This window comes from Oncorhynchus clarkii, chromosome 4 (assembly GCF_045791955.1).
Source record: "Oncorhynchus clarkii lewisi isolate Uvic-CL-2024 chromosome 4, UVic_Ocla_1.0, whole genome shotgun sequence".
NCBI classification, from domain to species: domain Eukaryota; kingdom Metazoa; phylum Chordata; class Actinopteri; order Salmoniformes; family Salmonidae; genus Oncorhynchus; species Oncorhynchus clarkii.
In genome coordinates, this window is record NC_092150.1 from 29464178 (window position 1) to 29486425 (window position 22248).

General features: G+C 45.2%; 1 protein-coding gene across 1 annotated transcript; it reads left to right on the top strand.

Moving 5' to 3' along the window:
• Positions 1 to 1186: 1186 nt before the first annotated feature.
• On the top strand, positions 1187 to 21847 carry LOC139406699 (platelet-derived growth factor receptor, alpha polypeptide). The gene is made up of 28 exons (XM_071149620.1): positions 1187 to 1475; positions 4894 to 4972; positions 5327 to 5611; positions 5727 to 5990; positions 6385 to 6515; positions 7781 to 7943; positions 8414 to 8606; positions 8713 to 8828; positions 8994 to 9293; positions 9388 to 9788; positions 9916 to 10084; positions 10212 to 10401; positions 10723 to 10838; positions 11050 to 11176; positions 11492 to 11688; positions 12364 to 12458; positions 12620 to 12752; positions 13185 to 13289; positions 13730 to 13840; positions 14157 to 14310; positions 15907 to 16064; positions 16434 to 16549; positions 17221 to 17343; positions 17521 to 17632; positions 17755 to 17854; positions 18070 to 18175; positions 19451 to 19686; positions 19909 to 21847. Exons 2-28 carry the CDS (start codon positions 4915 to 4917, stop codon positions 20048 to 20050), a joined length of 4401 nt encoding a protein of 1466 aa, XP_071005721.1. The 5' UTR covers positions 1187 to 1475; positions 4894 to 4914; the 3' UTR covers positions 20051 to 21847.
• Positions 21848 to 22248: the final 401 nt, after the last annotated feature.

A 22248-nucleotide genomic window follows, 5' to 3' on the forward strand; every position in this document is an offset into this window, starting at 1 on the left:
TGATTTGTGCAGCAATGCATTGGTTCAGTTTTTTTTTGTATAGCCAATTTGCTTACAACAAATCACAATTCTGAAAATTCCAATTAACTTACTATTTTAACGGACTGACGTTTTGAATGTGTTGTTGTAGAGTTTGAAAGAAAATGATAGCCCACAGTAAGGATCTCTACACGTTTTAGGCACAAAATGTTGACTTCTTTGTTTGGAGAAAAGGGTACACTGTTTTTGTTGTTGTTGCGATTCTTCGTCTAAGCCAGGAACATGTGGAAGCCATCGTGCTGAGAGGCTGGAGAGATGTGTTTCTCTGCTAGGGAAGCGCTGCCGTGCGTGAGAGAGAAGCCAGGTCAACCGGCCTGGTCGTCTGACCTGGCTCCGTATCGCTGAGTGCAGTGAGATATAAATTCATAATGACCCTTTATCCTGTGTGACTGTTAGGAGAGCTTCATGTCTGGGGGTGAGGCAGGGAGTCACATATCACCTTCACAGTGTCTGTAAACAGGGGCAATGGTGTGCCAAATCTGCCAACAAAGCAACTATAATTTTGTTGTTTTTCTTTATAAGCTATTGCCCAAAAAACAAGAATGACTGGAAGTTATTCTATCTGAGAGTTAAATGAAGCAAATATGTGGTTGAGAGAAAGAGAGGGTGAGAGGGAGATTTGAGTTGTGTAGTTCATGGTGTTGGAGCGCCCCCTATGCGCTATGGAGGCTTGGACGCTCATGTTTCCAAGTTTCGGGTTTTGAAAAGTGCCGATGATCTCTAGGCTATACTAGTGTTAGACCAAAACTCTCCAAATACAACCTATTAGTATACTATTGTTACTATTTAATTAGATGTGTATGACAATCACATTTATTTGACTTATTTTAAACATAGGCCATCTTAATAATTAATAAAACAACCCTGGTCATATTTGTACATTTGAAAGTGTGTTCCCTTTGCGTCTTTGCGCAAACATCCTTAAATGTCGCTTGATAACTCAAATGTATATTGCGTGCTTTCCTTCTATAATAGTCTCTATACCGGATTCTTATTTCTCCCCCTTTCCTACATCACTACATAGCAGAGAAATCTGACTCCCGCTCCAGTCTCACTGAGAAAACAGCTAGGACTCTTATTTTGAAAGGAACTACATGCTGGAGCGGAGTAGAGGGGGTCATTTCCTGAGAGTTATTTACTTTGAGCCAGATGATTAGTTTTTTTGGGGGAAGGATGGACTGTAACGTTGAATCAATTACAGGTCGCTGTAGCTCAAGCGCATTTGTGAGCGCGGTCGTGGACGGAGGGGTGCACATATGTTAGCTCTCAGAGTGAAGGATCGTGGCCATAGGATTACTACTACTACACTTGAGGAGAGGAGCCTTCACTGAGAGGAGCCTTCACTGAGAGGAGCCCTCACCGGAGTGATTTTATGCTCCTGATTTAATTCTACTGGGATTTATCATCGAGACTTAAAATCCAAGGGAATTTAAAAGGTTTGTATTTTAGACAAATTAGCTAATCTTTTTCAATTTTGCAAACTTTAATTTTCTCAAAAATCCTATTAATTGAGATCATTTTTATCTGAAAACATTTTTAAAAGTTACTAAACCACTTTTAGGCCAGTTGAATATGTCCTTTGTGAAAATTCACAAAATAGCCTAGCTTTTTATTATGGCACAACATTGTGATTTATTTTCCTGATAAGAAATTATTCATCAGACCGGATCCATCCATCACACTTTGGGGGCTTTCATTATCCTAATTTCGCTACGAGGAAACATTTCACAAAACGTGTTTAAACTTTGAAGATGCACTAGCTTGCAGGCTATGTGTTACTTCTTTCTGCATTGAACGGGATTCAGTTTTCCATGCAACATATGGTCTCACCCCCGGATGCCGAGCGGAGAAATGTTGCTAACTCGACTGGATAAAAGCGCTCGATTTCGGCCTTACTGCTGGAGGTGTCACCTCGAGAACTGAGCCTCCATTGTGGGATAGCGCTGCCTGCCCTCTCATCTAATGGGAAACACATTGGAAATTGGATTTCAAGTTATTTTCGTTTCTGCGCTTGGAATGTGTGGAATTAAATGGAATAATGTGCATTAGGATTTGCTTTCTGAGATGGGAAACAGGCTGTAGCCGATCGGATTTTAAGTTAGACACAAGAGTCATTTTGTGACCCACTACAAAAAAAAGTAGGGTAAGGGGGACCCCATTCCTGGTTGGATGTAATTTCAGTGCGCCAGACAACAAAATGCAAAAAGCCTACACGCGTATTGTCACCAAGAAAAGTATTCATAATTACATCAGAATTGAATGATGCACTATATTTCTTAAGATTTAAATAATTGAGTTGAGCGCTGCACGAAAGTCAAATTTCGAATAGATAGAACAGTTAAAGTTTTTCATCAGTGAAACTCACTGCCTTGCTTGCCTCAATGACCCTCTTCATTTCAAAATGCTATCTTTATAAATCTCTCTGCTATATTCCCATGGAAATCAATTCTGCACACGTGGGATTGCATTTAACAGTTTAAGTGTCTGTGGAGGACAGTGAGCTGAACATCCCTCTCTCAGCTGTTGCTCCAAAGTGTCAAGCCCAGAACGGCGCGTTTGGTAGGCTGCACATTTGTTGGGACTGTACTGTTGGTGGGGGTGAGGAAAATAGGGGAGAGGAGAACCAGCGGACAAGCGGTACATTTGCACAACAGGCTGGATAGGAAATGTCCTGCACCAACGATGTGCGCAAAAGTGTCGAAGTATATTAGTCAGGATTCTCACGCTAATGTTTGTCTTACAGACTTATCTTCAGGGAGGGCTCTTAATTACAGGCTCTATAACCCTGGGTTTGATTTGCCAGTCATAATTAGCCAGTCCGGGATGAGACAGAGCGGATTCGCACAAACAACTCTCTTACAGTCAAAGTAGCAGCAAACTGTTATAAGACAAAAGGGATTTTGATAATGGATACAAAAATAATGTAGACTATTTTAATCGCCCCAATGGGAGAATAGAACAATTAGTAGACAATTTAAAATAATTATCCTATAGTCACAAATGTGTTTAAAACAAAGAATAGATTAGAGTAAAACTGGTAGACTGCATTCATGTTTCCAATGTTTTCAGCGTTGAGCGCGCGCCTCTGCTTGGAGTTGCGTCTGTCTCTGATCATTTGCTGATGGAATTCAGGGTCCGAAATATCACAGACAGACAGGCAGATAACACACAGACCAGGAAAATGTCTGTTGACCAGAACATGACCAAACGGCAAACTAGATTAAACCTAGATTAGTTATTTAACAGCTCAAAAACGTATATTGGTCGAGTTGCTTGGTTTACAAGCCAACACTGAAAAAAATAAAGGTTCTTAAATGGTTCTTCCTCAGCTCTTAAGGTTCCTTGGATAACTCTTGCACGATAAATAACCTTTGACTTAAGTGTGGGGTTCTTGACGTGGCATCTACAGTGCTTTGGAATTCTAAAATGTTATTTAAATGTACTGAAGCCTGCAGATGTGTCCGTTTCATAGCACACAGACAATTGGCCAGTGTTAACTAGTGTTGATTTGTCAGTGTAACATTCCTAGTGTTGATTCACGAGTTACATTAACACTGTAAAGGGTTAACTTAACATTCCGCGGCGTAAAAGAAGCCCAGTGTTGGCGTTAACAATACAGAGGTGAACCAAAACCACAGGCATCATTATCATATTTCCCAGCATACTATATTGCAGGTTAATTTTTCAAATTGTTTGCTTCAGTATCTATGTTTTTGCATGTACATTGATTGATGTATTAATCTTATTCTACTCAAATATGAATAACATACATTTTTCTAAACGATTCTAATCTGTTACTTGGATTTATTACGCCCGTTACTGAAATGGTTGTTCCAGTTTAGATGTAGTAGTCTATCCAACCCTAGCAGCCATAAAATAAAAAAAGTTAGATATTACATTTCTGTCTGTATTCTAATAGGAATTACACATCTCTTTGCAAGGCATCATGATGTAACATGCAGGCCTGATGCAGCCTCTAAACTAAGAGCTTTAGACTACTGTGTTAGGGCAAATCTAGGCATTCTAAAGAAGGCCTTATGAATATTAATTATCTTAACTATTACAATTTGAATGATAACATAGTCACTTAGGATCTCAATTAGTAAAAGCCACAGTACTGAACATGAATGAATTCAACAACCATGTCTCTGTCACTAGCAAACACATTCATGGGTGGTACTGGTAACTCTAAAATTCACTTGAAAGGCTAGGGTGCTAGATTAGGCAGGTAAATCAATCAAATTGAAAATAGAGAAGGCCAGATTTCACACAATTTCTGTAGTTCTATATAGCCTAATGCACATCCAACTCATGTTGCTGCTACTAATGTGCATTGTATGGAGAAGACAAATACAGTCTGCAAGTTTGTAGCCTACCTAGCCACAGAAATATAATATTCCTTTTGAGGGGACTAGATGACATGGAACAAAGGAACTTTCCTGCCGGAGAAAGAATTTACAGCCAGAAGATGCCTGATGCAAGCAAAACATGTACTATGTCGCCCCCTAGCGACTTCAGTGCCTGAATTTATTTTTTAACCTTGGCCCCTATGCTATTCAACCATATCCAACGTTTTATTGAACATCTCCCAAGAACAAACCAGCGTAATCATTGACTCATTGTGCCCTTTACAAGACCTGGCATGCCACAGTTACAACTGGAGAAAGGAGAAGGACAGCCAATCTAAATGCTGTGCTGGAGCAATAAAAGTCCACCTATTGATTTTAATTGAGCAAATTGCAATGTTTTCCAAAAAGACATAGGTATCTTCTACCATGAGTCAATGTATTTTCTCTTGTTTTTGCAACATCTGGTGGAACCATGTTTGACCTGCCTGTGTTTCTACTCTTCCAGCTGAATTAACCATCCGTGACCATGGATGAAATGAAGACATGTCTCATCATTGGGGTGGTCTTGTTTGGATTGTTATCGGGTAAGAAGCTCATTTAAATAAGTAAAAACCTTTCTATCACCTGGGGGTGTATTCATTAAAACATTTACTCCAAAAGGAAAATGTTTTGCAATGAAAACTAGAGTTTATATTGGACAAATTCAGGTAGATCCCTCCTCATTTTGTTTTCCGTTTGGTCTGTTTGGTTCTTTAAACAGTAAACGGTTTCTGTTCCAAGATGTAATGAATACACCCCTGGGTGTGTTCATTAGTCAGATTCCGTTGCGAAACAAAACAACCTGCCTTTTAGTTTTAGTTTTATCACTGTTAAAAACCTGTATGTTTTTGTATTGATTACCCTATGGACGCTCAGTGAACTGTTGCGCTTTCCTTTAGTTACCTGCGGACTGACGCCACCGACCATTGTCTCCACTGAAGATGAGTTTGTTCTCGAGCCACTCTCCGTTTTCAACATCAGCTGCACTAGTAAAAGGAACGTTGCTTGGGTCGAGCCCTTACCGGTCAACACATTCGTTTTGCCTGGATATTACACTGCCACGCTCTTCATCTATAACGCTTCCGTGACACACACCGGATATTACATCTGCAAATACCAAGACGAAGAGGGCGATGAAGAGGATGATGAAGACAATGAGGCAGTCATATACGTTTTTGTCCCAGGTAAATTTGGTGGAAAAGGTTGACATTTCCATGCACCATCACTTTATTCCGTTCTATTCTACTTCCCATAGCTTGCAGTTTTTTTGACCGAACAAACTTGTTTTGCCTTGTGCAGATCCCAAGGTTCCGTTCGTGCCCGAGGAGCCAGGTAGCATGGTAGTTCTAGTCTATCCTGGTGAAACCATCATCCCATGCAGGGTGTCAGACCCTCGATCCCCGGTGGTCCTAAAGAGTGCACCCAGTGGAGTAGAGGTGGACGCTGCTTATGACAACAAGATCGGCTTCATTGGCAACCTGGACGCTGGACTCTACGTCTGTGAGACCATCGTGAACGGCGTGACAACGACCAGTGACATCTACACCGTGAAGGACAACAAACGTAAGTCCAGATGTGGATGATTTGGCTGCGCTGCTTAGTTTTCATATCACATTGGTTGTATGTTCACATGGCTATAAGCCGCTTTAGATAAAAACATATATTTAAAAAAAACTGTCTTTGTGAGAGAGAGAGAGAGAGAGAGAGATCTGACTGCATTGAATAAATGACATCATGTCATTAGTACCAGGGGAGATGACTTCACATGGTTGTTGTCAGACAGACGAAGAGAGTGTGATGGCATCAGCCTGCAGTGAACTCTGAGAGGGGGATGACCTCATGGCTGTCAGGGGGAGCAGTTGACCATGCAGGGACCTGTAGATGACCATATTGTCCCTGTTGACTGTATTGTTCCTGTTGACCATATTGTTCCTCCCTCCCGTGGTGGTCTGTACAGTGATGGAGGACTTCCACGTGGAGGTGAAGGCCAGCGAGGAGGCAGTGAGACTGGGGGAACCCTTCAACATCACCTGTGTGGCACCTCCAGGACTGCCCTACCAGCAGCAGTGGCTTCACCCCATGAAACAGGCAAGGGCCTTATCCCTCTCTCCGTCTCACTCTGTCTCTCTGTCTGTCAGTGTTTATCACTCCTCCCACACCCTCCCTCTTTCCTCTACTTCCTCTCCCGTGTTGGCCTCCTCTCTTGCCTCCCTTTTAATAATATCTATATCTCCTTGTCGTCCGTTCTCCATAGCCCACCTCTTCCCTCCTTAGTATGTCTCCTTCTCTCTCTCGATCCAGCTCTCCTTCTCTCTTTCCATCCTTTATCCCTCTTGGTGTCACTACGTCTGATTCATCTCCCCAGTCTTCTTGTAGTGATGAATGGCTTGGGCTCAGGCACAGTGTGTGTCCGCGTAACATAACTCTGAGGATGGATGGGCCTTAGTTGTTAAAGGTATGTGTCACTAAGTACAGCTGTATCTCAGCGCCGTGTCCATTACCAGGGCTGGAGCCAAATGGTGCATCATGGTAGTATAACCCCAGTCAGACAGAGGGAAGGAGTGAGACAGTTGTTTGTTAAAAAACAGGGCAAATGGGTAGAAGGAAGTTCAAAGGAGAGGGGAAACAGTGAATCACGTGACCTCTGTGACCTCTGGATGTGTAGAGCAGACATGCGCCCCACCTCCTCGTAACCCCAGTGAACGTAGGATGTGTGTGGATGTGTTTGAGCATTGAGTGTGTGTTAGGTCAATGGCATGTTTATATGAGGTAATGAGAGTGTGTCCATTCGTGTGTATAGTCGTGCGTCATTTAGTTCATTTAAGTTTGTGTGCCAGTGTATATGATAGTAGTATGGGTAGTGGATAGAGACTTTGTCTGAAGTGTCTATGTTGATTAAAATGTGCGTTGTCACCGCCGTCTTTGTGTGCACTGTTCGGTAATCCCGGCATGGCATTGTGACAGAGCGTCTGTTTTAGTGGTGGGATTACTCCAAGCCCTTTTCCAGAGACAGTTAAGGTAACTAGAACTCAGGACTTCTGACTCTTGGCTTTAGTCTCAGTTGCAATTACAGGCTTTTAAAAGCCTTGGGTCCTGATTTATCTCCTGTGGACCAGCACGTGTTTTAACCATCAGCTCACAGACAGACAGAGAGACATGCTGCTCTGACATACAGAATTAAACACTAAACCTGTAAAAAGGCGGAGAAGAGTATAGAGACAAGATATTTTATTTCCTAAATACGAGGATAGACGGTGTGTGTGTCTGTGTGTTTGTGTGTATGCGTGTGTGTGTGTGTGTGTGTTTGTGTCTACAGTGGTTTTAATCTCCTGTCCTCTTGTTCCTCTATCTAGGCTGTGGATGCAGTCCAGTTGAAGCAGGCTCTGCCTGATAGAGTGGTCTACACCCTCAGTATCCCAGCAGCCTCCTCTCAGGACAGTGGGGTGTATGAGTGCTCTATCACCAACAACTTCAGTGGAGAGATCAGAGCCAACATGGTGGCTGTCACTGTCTTCGGTACGCTCGCTCGTCCTTATGGCCAATTCAAATTGTTATTGGAAAAATACGAGAGATGTTTATCGCCAGTCAAAGCATGCATTGTAGACATTTTGTCTTAAGACATTGCCTATCCTTCAAAAACATGTATATTTATTACCAATACCACTTAGTTGTAGATGTATTAAACTTGGTTGGAGTCTTTAAAAGTAGTCTCATTGAATTCACATGAATGCGTAGAGTTAATTCATCGTGCCGGTCAGTGTCAGTATGAGGCGCTAGAGGGAAGGGGTTCTGCAGTCTCCCTACAGTAGAGTCGAGGCACACCTCTGCTTTCATCATCAGCCCCGATGCTTTATGGGATGGCTTCAACAGATGTGTGCCAGACTTTCATTTCTCTTTTTCGGTTTCTCTTGTCCTTCCTTTGGGGTGTCCCCCCTCTATTCCTCTCTCTTTCTTCTACTTCCTCTCTTTTGCACCCCTCTCTGTAGAGGAGAACTCCTTTGTGATATTGGACCACAGTGGGATTGGAGCGGTAGAGTTTGTCAGTATGATGGAGGAGACAGAGTTCACCATCAGTATTGAAGCCTTCCCAGCTCCTAAAGTCACCTGGCTGAAAGACGGTATCGCCATCACTGAGAACAGCTACTTCCTCACCAAGACCAGACGTCTGGCGGGCAACCAGTAAGATCATAACATTTGTATATAGCAACGCCGGTGTCAGTGTGTCTTTGGAGCTCTGTGTGGTGTGTGCTGCACTGAGCTATGTGGTTCTATGCCCATCTCTCAGCTATCAGAGCACTCTGACTCTTCGGCAGTCACTAGAGAAGGACAGTGGGAATTACACCGTCGTGGTCCTCAGCAGCGCTCACACTGCCCAGTTCTCCTTCACCCTCAAAGTGAAAGGTGAGAATAACCTCAAGCCAAATGAAAATGCACTTCTGCATGTGTGTGAACGTGCATTTATGTTTCTGTGTTTTCAAATGTGTTAGCAACTGAATATGTCCGTGTGTGTGTTATCTCAGTATCGTCATAAATATGACATTATGTCTGCCTGTGTGTGTCTTCCAGAATCAGGCCCAGTACTGTTCCAGCCAGCCTCAGCGCCAGTGCTGTTCCCGCAGAGAGAGGAGTGGATTGTTCCCCTCCACACCCCCTTCACCCTGACCTGCAGGGGCGAGGCCGAGCTGGCCTGGGACACGCCCGTCTACCTATCAGAGCAGACCGAGGAGGACAACAGCGGCCTGTTCATCACCACGGTTACTGTAGAGAACGCGACAGCAGGGCACACTGGCTTCTACACCTGCTTCTACAAAGGAGGGAACTCCACTGAGGAAGGAGAGGACAGCAGCATCTACATATATGTACCAGGTATAGGGAAGACAGCACTGTGGTGCTGGATTTAAATGTGTGCTAGCAATTTGTATTTTAGGAAACTTACCATGCCCTCTTCTCTCTTCCTCAGATCCAGAGGTGCCCTTCGTACCCTCGCTGGTGCCTTTTGGCAACCACGTCCTGAATGGTCATGATGAGATGGAGATCCAGTGTCGCGTGTCAGACCCCGGTGCCAATGTGACCCTGGTCAATGCTGATACCCAGCAGGCCGTGCCCATGGCAGTCTACGACAGCAAGAGGGGTGCCGTGGGCTTCTTCAGCGCAGGAACCTACTTCTGTAAGGCCCTCGTCAACGGAGAGGAGCACCTCAGTGAGGAGTACATCGTCCACGGCTGGGCAGGGGGGTCGGAGCTGCGTGTGGAGCTGAAGGCCCAGAAGACAGCCCTCTTGGTGGGAGACACCATCACTGTGATTTGTGTGGCCCGGGGGTCTGAGATACTGGAAGACCACTGGAAGTACCCTGGAAAACTGGTAAACAAAAGCACATACACAATTATTATTCTCTTATTGGAGAGGAAATTCATTGACTCATTTTAAAATGCATTTGTTTGTTCGATTATAAATGGGTCTAACTTGTGTGTGTCTGTGTGTGTGTCAGACGGACCGGGGCTTGAAGTCGGTGCGTGAGAATAAGAGGGACCAGGAGATCCAGTACACATTGACTGTCCCCCGGGCCTCAGCCAAAGACAGCGGCATCTATGTCTGCTCCATCACTGACATCATCAGCAACGAGAACCAGACCAAGAAGCTGGCCATCACTGTCTATGGTACGTTTGTGTCACTGTTTATTTACCTAATAACAAGGCAATAATCTTGGTTTATCATCTTGCTACAAGTACCTGTAACCTTTACATAATGTATTAATGGTTCTATCTCCATTTTCTGTCCTGATAGAGAGGCCATTCGTGTCGCTGCGCCCGGCGTTCAGTTCACAGGAGTCAGCAGATTTGGATGAGGTCAGACAGTTCCAGGCTGACATTGACTCCTTTCCCAGCGCTCAGGTCACATGGCTCAAAGATGGCCTCCCTCTCAACGACGTGGCGGCTGAGATAACCACCAGCCTCCGGCAGGTCAGCGAGACCAGGTGAGAAAGACTGCCACTCAACAACACCTAAATACTTGCACATTACACTCATTGGCTAATAACATGTTCTGGTCAGCAAGATCAGTTGAGACTTCCTCAGACATTATTCAACGCTGAAGAGATCGGATATACCACCGTCCTGCACACTACACTCATTGGCTAATAACATGTTCAGGTCAGCAAGATCAAGATCATGGCTATTATTAAGGTCTGGTGTTGTTGTGCGATGTTAGTGGAACTAGTCTCTCGTGACAGACTTAACAGCGTGCTCATGGTTGCCATGATTAGAGTGTAATCATAGATGTTGTTTGGACTCTGTAGGTACCAGAGTGTTCTGACCCTGATTCGGGCCAAAGAGGAGGACAGTGGGAACTACACCATCAGAGTGCAGAACGGGAACCAGACCCACAGCCACAACTTCAGCCTGCAGGTCAAAGGTGAGGCAGAGGAATGCTGCAACCACTTCATTTGGATTGACCTTTATTTTACTGACTAACAGGGCTCCCATACTCCCTGAAACTCTTTCTTTTACCCACCTCTCTCTCTCGCTCCCCCTCTCTCTGTGTCTGTATGGTGGTCTGACCCCCTGTTCCCTCTGTCTGTGTCTGTATGGTGGTCTGACCCCCTGTTCCCTCTGTCTGTGTCCAGTGCCTGCAGTCATTGTGGACCTGATGGACCTCCACCATGGCTCAGCCTCAGGCCAGTCTGTAGTGTGTATCGCTGGAGGCATGCCCACTCCTAAGGTGGAGTGGTTCATCTGCAAGAACATCAAACAGTAAGGGCACACTCTCACGACCCTGCCTTCTTCCTCTTCATCTCTCCATTCTCTCTTTTTCAGTCCAACAATAGCCCGTTTTCTTTCTTAGAATTCACATACACCTACTGTACATTGTTCACCTCTACCTGGCCACTTCATATGCTACTATGCCCAATGTGACAATGTCATGGTATCATTTGGTCTCATGTCTTTACCCTTCCTTCCTTCCTTCCTTCCTTCCTTCCTTCCTTCCTTCCTTCCTTCCTTCCTTCCTTCCTTCCTTCCTTCCTTCCTTCCTTCCTTCCTTCCTTCCTTCCTTCCTACCCTGTCCAGCTGTGCCAACGACTCGTCTGAGTGGGTGCCCCTGCCTACCAACAACACAGAGATCACTGTGGAAGCGCACATTGACCAGGACAACCAGCTGGAGAGTCAGGTGATCTTTGGGCATCTGGAGAACACCTTGGCTGTTCGCTGCCTGGCCAGGAACGAGATGGCCACCGTCAGCAGGGAGGTCAAACTGGTGTCACAAGGTGAGACATACACTCACTAAGTCACACTTACCTCCTCCTTCAGTTAAACAACAAACATGGTTGGCAGAGTGTGGTGAGTAGATTTACAGTATCTTAGATTGCCATTTTGCCTGCGGTATATTTTCTTCCTCCTGTGGTCTCCTCTTTTACTAGCTAGTTTCTTCCTGTAGTTGCTTTCCTTTGTGACACTTGAAATGTGATAGGCGTTGAAGAGACTTTGCTGGGCTGTCAGTGTTGAGGCAGCTGTCTGGTAAAGCTATCTGTGGTGGGTGTAGCGTGTCCCACACTGTCATTGTGCAGCTGTGTGTTAGCCTGGGAGACTTTTACTGTGAAAAGTGAATCCCCAGTAGTTTAAGCCATTTGGCCCCTCCAGCTGTGCCCCCCTCCCCAACCCTGCCCATCTCCTTAATCCCTTCAACACACCGTTTGAGGCCCCACTGGCTTGGCTGATTGGGTGTGAGACTGCATGCTGAACTATACCATTTAAATAGGGTACTTGGATTGCCATGTTGAAGGTCTTCATATTTGACCTCATTTGGGGTTTTTCAATTCATCAAACTAACATTCCCATATTGACTTACATTGATTTCTCCATGTTATTTTTGTTCTCTGTGGCATTCTCCATGTTGTGCTCTCCATCTCATGTGTGTGTGTGGTGGTTCTCTTCCTGAACAGACCCTCACTCAGAGCTGACTGTAGCTGCTGCTGCCCTGGTGCTGCTGGTCTTTGTCATCATCTCACTCATTGTTCTGGTCATTATCTGGAAACAGGTACAGCAGATGATCAATGCCCCTCACACACAAACACAAACCCACCCACGCACTCACTCACTCACTCACTCACTCACTCACTCACTCACTCACTCATCTACACTGTAAGTGTCCTAGAGCCTTAGGTACTGATCTGTTTTGCTACGTCCTCTGTCCTCCAGAAGCCTCGCTATGAGATCCGTTGGAGGGTGATAGAGTCAGTGAGCCCTGATGGTCATGAGTACATCTACGTGGACCCCATGCAGCTACCCTATGACTCCAGATGGGAGTTCTCTCGCGATGGGCTCGTACTGGGTGAGCCGTCTGCACTGCTTCCTCTGTGGTCCTGTTGTGGTCCTGTTCTTGTCAGAGTGTCACATCACCACGTTCGGGTGGTCAGAGGTTCACAGCACCATGGTCTGATGGTCGTGTTCTGGTCAGGCTGTGGTCTGGATGTCTCCCTCTGGCCTTTGAAGTGAAGATGTGATAAGGCCATCTGGCCTGGCAGACAGGGGTGGCTGGGACGTGCTGCCTAGGGTTTGGGTTGTGACTCACTGATCAAAGAGAATCTCAACCACTGGGGACCTGGGGAAGTCACTGATGAGAGGGCAGAGGCAGACGTGTGTACGTGTGTTTTTGTCTGTCTGTGTGTGTGTGTGTGTCTGTGTGTGTGTGTGTTTGCTTGCCTGTCTTGGTTTGTGTATTTGTTTACACTCCATGTTAACTGATCGTATGCCATGACCGCAGGACGTATCCTGGGCTCTGGGGCGTTTGGGAAGGTGGTGGAGGGAACCGCATACGGACTCAGCCGCTCCCAGCCCGTCATGAAGGTGGCCGTGAAGATGCTGAAACGTGAGTTGACCACAGACAGCTATACAGAGAGCTATAGAGAGGATCATTAAGGCCTGTGGAGATTGCCTGGAGAGAGCTGTGTCCTTGAACACCATCAGAGTCACAACAATACCTTAAGGCTCAGACACACCGGTAGTCTTTCCCGGCCGAGAGTACTTAGCACCTCTGAACGGAGTGCCGGCCGTAATTTGTAAACTGAGTGCAAACCGATTCTACACGTAGAATCACATGAAAATGTTGTCAGTCAGACCTCCATCAGCGGGTGGTCCATAAAACACACACATCTGCACTGCAGATCCACATTCGGTGCGGTGTGCGTGCTCCCTTACGTTGTGATCGATGAAACAATTGCAGGCATTGATGGGTGTTGTTGATGAGTTGATTGATTTGTGTGTGATGGACTGATAGTTGTGGTGTGATTGATTTGTTTCTCGTTGCAGCCACGGCCCGCTCCAGTGAGAAACAGGCCCTGATGTCAGAGCTGAAGATTATGACTCACCTGGGCCCTCACCTCAACATCGTCAACCTGCTCGGGGCCTGTACCAAGTCAGGTGACTACACATGCACAAATGAACGCACACACATATGCGTATAGGCACGCACGCACATGCACACACACACACACATACACACACACACACACACACACACACATATACACACACACACACACACACAGTTTTGATAGCCAAGAAGGGAAGTTGCCATTTCTCTCTGAGCCGATGGTGGATGTGGTATTTTAATAGGATTTTTATGAGTGTAAAAGCTTGCCCTCTTGACGTTGCTTTTAGCCTTTACGAGCCTCTGATAAGACTAGCCAGCAGACTGACGCCTGTGTCTCTATCTCTTTGTTCTGTTCCCATGCAGGCCCCACCTACATCATCACTGAGTATTGCTTCTATGGAGACCTTGTCAACTACCTGCACAAGAACAGAGAAAACTTTGTCAGCGTGCACCCAGAGAAGACCAAGAAAGACCTGGACATCTTTGGCATCAACCCTGCAGACGAGAGCAGCAGGAGGTAAAGAGACATCCCAGCTAGCACATTTGGTTCCTTGGAAGTTGTGACAACCTACTTTTTTGGTTTCGCATTGGTTCTGGGAACTGGTAAAACTGAATGTTTTTTTTAAATGTTCTGAGAAAGGAAAGTGAACATTTAGACAGTTCTGGGAATGTAGATTTTTAAGTTGCAGGGAGGTTCTGAGAACATTTTACTGTTATTCCCTGAAAGTTTTCCTGGGAGATTTTATTAACGTTCTGAGAACGTAAATTAGAGGTTATTTGAAGGTAATTAAATCATGTTCTGAGAACATGTTTCAATAAGAATTAATAACCCTGCTAGCTTAGGTTAACGGTTTTGAACAGATAAGACACATGGAAATTAATTTGCTTAGGCATTAATCATGGAAACACATAAAAATGTTTATTGTGGCACGGCGTCAGTGAGATTCAAACCTATGATCTTGTGTGTTTTGTCCATGGAATTAGTCACTGCGCCACTAGGAAGGAGCAAACCGATCCCATTTCAAAGGAAACAAGCACTCATTAAGATTAGGTGTGGCCAATTAGTTTGCGGGCCAACACTCCTGAGCACAGAGGACAGAGAGAGTCTTGTTGACGCTAAGATTAGAATGTCTATGTTTTAAATAACACTCTTAGAATGTTCTTTGAACGTTACTAATGTTTTCTTGTGTTTTTTTATGGAACATTTTCTTAATGTTCAGAGAACATGACTTTAAATATAATCATGAGGAAACCTGCAGAAAACATTATATTGAATAACTGAAATTCTCACAGAAGAACATTGTTTATTAACATTCTCTGAACAATTTCAGAACATCACTTTAAATAGAACCATGATGAAACCTGTAGGAAATGTTATGATGAAGTACTGAAATTCCCACTTAAGAAACATATGGTTCTCAGAATGTTATGTGCTAGCTGGGTATCCTGCACCATTCCCAGAAGGTTGTATGCAACTTAATGATAGGACAACCACACTCTCAACCAAGCTCTAAAAATCATGTGGTTCTCAGAACATTGTGTGCTAGCTGGGCTATAGGATCAGCTCCGAAAACATACACAGGAGCGCACACTCACACACAGGCCAGGAAACACAGACACACACACCCACCCCTCTGTCGTGTGTCCCCCTCTTCAGTTGCTCCTCCTTTACCCCACTCAGTCATTCTGTCTCATTGACGCAGCACTTTACTGCACTCACTCAGTAACATAACGTAACCCTACCCCAGGCTTCCTCATGGCTGAGGGGGTTGTCTGGCGTCTTCCACTAATCAAATCTGTGTCTGAAGTGGTACTCGGCTTTCAGGCTAATCACATTACTCTTGTTTGGTACCTGTTAATGGTCTCTGTCCAGCTCCTCTCTGTTTGCTGATCTGTGTTGACGGATGACTCACAATGACCACATTTCAGAGTGTGACCACACCACTATTTAATCTCAACCACCCTGACCATCAACCACACCCTCTATGTAGGGAACCTCACAACATACAGTAAACTGGGCCTTCTTAGAGAACCAATGGCGACTCTAACATGTCTGTTGTTGGTCTCCTCCCGACCTCCCCTTCTCCCTCTCTCCCTCCCTGTGGCCATGCAGCTATGTGATCCTGTCCTTTGAGAGTGGTAAAGGGGACTACATGGACATGAAGCAGGCAGACACCACGCAGTACGTGCCCATGCTGGAGATGAGTGACGCCTCCAAGTACTCCGACATCCAGAGGTCCGAATACAACCACCCGCCATCACAGAAGGGTGGTGAGTACACAGTCTGACAGCCTCCTTCTCTTCCCTTTTGCTCTTCCTCTCTTAATCTAACTCGCCTTGCCCTCTCGCGGTGTGGCTTGGCTGCGTTGGCTGAAGTGCAGGGTTTAAGTCAGTGCTGGTTGTGTTGAGGGGTCCACCCTTCTCAGTATGTAGGCCTGCCTGGGCCGGCCTGTAATCATATAGAGCGGGTAATTGTAGCACACATAATAATGCATCGTTCTCCCTGCCATTAGGAATAAACAGGTTACAGCAACCAGTTCTATATTTACATGCACATAAACATACAAACACTTTATTCACTCACTCATAGACCGACTGAAGCTAAATGGGTTTGTGTGTCTGTGTGTTTTCCTGATCCAGATAGTGAGATGGACAACATGCTGTCAGGGGATGGTAACGAGGGCCTCAGCACCACAGACCTGCTCAGCTTCACCTACCAGGTGGCCAGAGGCATGGAGTTCCTATCCTCTAAGAACGTGAGTGACCAAGGGCTGGGAATGGGGAGGATGTCATACAATAGAATAGCTACCCAACAGACAGGTGATGATATCAACTAGAGACACAGAGGTGAGCCTAGGAAACCATATCCATCTTTTAACAGTCTGACTTAGCAACTAAAGAAGGAAGTGGTGGCGACATGATTCCATTGGCTTAGGAGAAGCTGGTGCCACTGGCAAGCTGGTTCTGTCCTCTCTGTTGGTACACAGCAGGGAGTGGGTCGGTTGCCACGTCAACCCTGTACATTTCAGGGGTAACCACGGTAATGATGGCAGGCAGGTTGTGGGCTGCTGTTGTGCTTGATGACAGCTGTGAAAGCCAAGAGGTTGGCTAAATCAGGGGTTGTGTGATAAGCGGCCCTATGAAGGCTGAGCTCACTGCTCAGGAGACAGGCCAGGTCTTTATATAGAACACCCAGTAGGCTGGAATTACACTGAGTACAAAGCAGTTATAAGCTCCTCATAACAGCCTCCTAGTTATTATCCTTGAATATACTCTGGGCCGGAGTGGTCAGTCAAGGCCGTGTCTTAGGCTGGCTTGTTGATATAAAGCCACCCTGTAAAACACAAGGAGGTAAGAGAGAATGAAAGGAAAGAATGTGTGTTCTGATTGAATTGAGATTAATGAAATGCTGAATTTTGCGGTGTAGTGTGTGCATCGGGACCTGGCTGCCAGGAATGTCCTGCTCTCTCAGGGGAAGATTGTAAAGATCTGTGACTTTGGCCTGGCCAGAGACATCATGCACGACAACAACTACGTCTCCAAAGGCAGCGTGAGTTTTCCTCTAGCACGATACTGGCTGTTTGTGTACCCTGATGAACTTAGACGTGTATCTGTGAAGGTGGTTTGTCCCCTGCTTGTTCATGTTAGCACTCCATTATGGTCCACTATTGTAGTGTCTGTTATACGCGTGCAGTGTGTTTGATCCATCTGCGCTCTGTGACCACAGACCTTCCTGCCAGTGAAGTGGATGGCTCCGGAGAGTATCTTTGACAACATGTACACCACCCTCAGTGACGTCTGGTCCTACGGCATCCTCCTCTGGGAGATCTTCTCTCTAGGTGACACATTAAACACAGCGTGTTAGGGAGACGGCTGACTCCAGATCAGTGTGTAGATACAGTGTGTTGACAGTGATATGGGTGTTTGCTGGTGTACTGATGGCAGTGTGTTTGTATTAAAGGTGGCACCCCATACCCAGGGATGGTAGTGGATTCCAGCTTCTACAACAAGATCAAGAGTGGCTACAGGATGGCCAAACCTGAGCATGCCCCCACTGATGTGTATGTACATATATTTTTATATATAATAATTACATGTTGTGCTGTGTACATTATTATGACAAAACACTATTTGAAACTACTACGGAAGGCTATGTACTACTGCTGTAAAAGTCGAACGCACAGTACTAAACTGTGATGTACAATGCCATGGCTGTTCCTCCCTGCACTGTTTGTCCTGTTCTATCTGTTCAACTAGTGTGTTTTCCCTCCTCCAGGTATGAGATGATGATGAAGTGTTGGAATAGTGAGCCTGAGAAGAGGCCTTCCTTCTTCAGCCTGAGTGAAAGCGTGGCCTCACTGCTGCCTTCCGGCTACAAGAGGGTGGGTGTCTCTACTGTATGACCTCTGACCTAACGGCCTCTAACAGGGTTCCTCACACCTGCTTTCTAATCTCCCTCTCCTTTTCATTTCTGACCCTGACCGATGACGTTTGGACCTACTCTTCACTCCTATAATTTATTTTCCTTTCTATCAGTCTCATCCCTCTTTTACCTTTCCTGACCAATCCTATTTTTCACCAGGAGCGGAGTAAGTGTGTCAACCATCCTCTTTCTCCTCCCCCTAGCATTGGGTCATGTTATAGTTCTACATTACTAGTAGTGTGTAGTGTAGAAGTTCATCTAAAGCCAGGCTCACAAACTCCAACCACTTCCCCCAAACTCTTCCAGTTGAGTGTGCTTCTGTGGGCTCTGACAGTTGAGTGTGTTTCTGTGGGCTCTGACAGTTGAGTGTGTTTCTGTGGGCTCTGCCAGTTGAGTGTGTTTCTGTGGGCTCTGCCAGTTGAGTGTGTTTCTGTGGGCTCTGCCAGTTGAGTGTGTTTCTGTGGGCTCTGCCAGTTGAGTGTGTTTCTGTGGGCTCTGCCTGTTGAGTGTGTTTCTGTGGGTTCTGCAGTCGAGTGTGGTTCTGAGTGTTTTTCTGTGGGCGCTGTGCATTTCCGCTGTGTTAAAGCCCAGCCCTGGCGGTGATTAGAATGCTAATGCTCCAGCTGGCGGTCAGTGGCCAGCCCCAACCACTGTAGTGACGCAGCAACAGCAGCCCCAGCTCCTAGGTCTCGCCTCTGTCCACCGGCTAGGCTAACCGTAACGAGCCAATTAAACAGCACGCCACACATGGCACATCAAACCTCCTCCTCTCCCCACTACTCTACTTTAATGGCCCAGGAGAGTGGAGGAGCTGGCTCCCATTTTAGCACCTCGGATTGGGGTTGGCTGGGCTAGGGTGGGGTGGGAAATGTGGTTCACTGTATGGGTCTCACCACCAGGCAAACAGACGGACTGAGTGAGAACAGACATACCAATGACAGCTGGTTGAACTGGTTCACGTGTTATATCAGTTTTAGGATTCATCAGATTTCTGAGTTTTGTGATTTATGAAGCCGATGCAGCTGTTTTGGATGTACTGTATGGGAGTTACCAGAGCACTAAATAACTCTGACTAGTACAGGCCAAAAGTATTGCCTTTATATGCACAGTGCTCATGGCTTTAGAAACAGCTAGCCGTATAGCAACGTTTTCTCAATGGTACTGTAGACATTCTGCTCCAATGCTACTAGATAGGTTGATGTTCATTGTGCCCTCTCTTTCTCTGATTGTGCAGTGTTTCGAGAGGGTGAACCATGAGTTCCTGAAGAGTGACCACCCGGCAGTGACCAGGGTCCAGGTGGAGAATGACGACACCTACGTTGGGATCACCTATAAGAACCAGGGCAAGTCGAAAGACAGGGAGAGTGGCTTCGACGAGCAGCGCCTCAGCTCTGACAGTGGTTACATCATCCCCCTTCCTGACCTGGACCCCCTGTCTGATGACGAGTACTGCAAGAGGAATCGCCACAGGTAGGCTACCACCTCAGTGTCAGACATGTCTATCTTCATTTCAGACCCTTATAAGTGGTACAGATTGATAACACTGTTTTACACCAAAACATGTGCTAGTCCTGTCTAGCAAATCCAGGAAGTGAGATGCCCGTCTTATTTAACTCACTCCTGTATACTATACTCCATTTACTCCCATTAGCTGTTTAGTAACACTAACCTGCTCCTCTCTGTCCTGTGTAGCTCTCAGACGTCTGAGGAGAGTGCCATAGAGTCGGGCTCCAGCTCCACGCTGGCCAAGAGAGAAGGAGAGACCCTGGAGGACATCACCCTATTGGATGAGATGTGTCTGGACTCAGAGCTGGTGGAGGACAGCTTTCTGTGACAGGCCTGGAGAAACCTAAAGCCTGCCAAAGAGAGGGGGATATTGGTGGGAAAGACACCTGAACATAGACCCTTAAACCACCCACTCGTCCTCGCCACCCCCTATCTCAAACCCACCTCATCCCCCGCCCCACACACCTTCAGTCCTCTTAGGAGGACAGAGAAAAACCACTTCACTGCTTGGATGAGTCTGTGGCCAGATCATGGTATGCCTTCTGTTCCCTCCTCAGAAAGCGCCCCCTGTGGGGCTGGAGGGACGTGCATAGATAGATGGATAGATGGGACACTGAGGACTCGCCACTATCCTGTGGTTACTGAGTCTCTATAGAAGGTCAGTTTTGGATGGGACTAAGTGCACATGAGGAGAACATGGAGGAAGATAGATTTTTATATAAATGTATAGAACCTTATTGTAATGGGCATTCCGAACAGCAACATAAGCAAGGATGGATGGAGGGATCAGAATGGATCAGGCGTGAAAATCAAAGACCCAGAATGAACAGCAATTTATCTCAGCCATGCAGAACCACTACAGACAGACCCACTATTTAAACCACATCACACCAGTGCCAGCAAACAGACCAGTACGAGGCCAGCTACACAACAGACAGCTTTACTTCACAACTCACCTACCTGCAGCATATGATCTATAACTACAATATATCTGATGCTGGCACAATCAGTAGTAATGCTTTGATTAAAAAGCACAACATCTGGACTATGTATATGTTTTTCTATGCAATTATATGGCATATGTTGTCAATAGCTAAATAAGTGCAGCAGTTCAACAAAAAAATGTAAACTTCTTATATATATATAAATATGTATATTTTTTAATACTGCGTCGAGGAAGGTGATGATATGGGTTTTAAATTAAGAATACAACTAACTTCCAAAACTAGACTCCATAGAACATAAACCATTACATTATGTAAATGATGAAATGGGAATTTGTTTATTCAAATTGTAAAATGAACTCATGCTAAGTATGAGTGACATTGAACCTGGACCAAAGTACATTTATGTGCATTAGGACAGCATGCAAGAATATGTGTTGTTTTCAAGCGTTGAGCTTATGCCATTGTAATAATAGTAATGAATTGATGTTAATAATAAACACAAAGCGTTATTCACTGCCGATAAAGGAAGGGAACAAGTGAGAAAAACACCATAGTCGTCTGATTTGACAGTTTGACAGATCTCATGCTTCTCAAAGCCAAGGAGCTGGTACATTTTCCAAATCAGAGAGGACGTTATGCATGTGTTGTTCTGATTGGTAGCAGTGATTTAGCTGATGTCGTATGTACAGCCATTTTGCTGTCCTGTACAGAGACAGAAGTACAGGTGTTGTACCAATGTTAAATATACTAGTTTTCTACACATAACGTGATGTCAGCAACATACATCATTATGTGTACGTTTAATGTTCAGTCCTGCAGTATTTCCTACCAGCTGTCCAACTGCTTTCGTCTGTCTCTACCGTCGACTGTGATGTTCTCTGTGATCACATTAAAACTGTAGCACTTTTTTGTATTTTCCTTGTATTTGATGTGTGAAATGATTGGACTTTTTGTTGAGAGAAGGGCTTGGTTTGGCTCTGGAAGGTTTCCTCTCTATGGCAACAGCGTTGTGAATGTAGAGTGGAAGAAGTGGGGGAAAGAGACGTATGAAGTATAATCCACGGTACAGTATCTATAATTATAGGTAGTTATCACCAATACCCGGAAGTTATCCTCATGTTTCATTATGCATTATGTACATTCAGATGATTTATATTTCAATAAATGATTTAATAGTGTCTCTTGTTTGAAAATCTGTTTCTCTTTCTTTCTTTCTTTCATGTATGTATGTATGTATGTATGTATGTATGTATGTATGTATGTATGTATGTATGTATGTATGTATGTATGTGTGTGTGTGTGTGTGTGTGTGTGTGTGTGTGTGACACACACACACCATTCTTCATGATAAAAACTGGTAAAACTAAACAATATCTTTTTATAGAGGCGGTTTATAATTATGGTTTGGTAGGTAAGATAAGGGATCAAGGGTAAGGGATCAAACTCAGAAACTGATGTGTTCGAGGAGAGGGTAAATTCGTTAGTAGGTGGAGGAGTATGCTTGCCTCATTACCTACTATGAGAGAGGATGCACAAGAGTACAGTGGGGCAAAAAGTATTTGGTCAGCCACCAATTGTG

Excerpts from the sequence above, each read along its gene's own strand:
- LOC139406699 (XM_071149620.1), top strand. The coding sequence starts at position 4,915 with ATGGATGAAATGAAGACATGTCTCATCATTGGGGTGGTCTTGTTTGGA. Across the intron at positions 6,516-7,780 it reads GGCTTCACCCCATGAAACAG|GCTGTGGATGCAGTCCAGTT; the intron begins GCAAGGGCCTTA and ends TCCTCTATCTAG. Across the intron at positions 10,402-10,722 it reads CGGCAGGTCAGCGAGACCAG|GTACCAGAGTGTTCTGACCC; the intron begins GTGAGAAAGACT and ends TGGACTCTGTAG.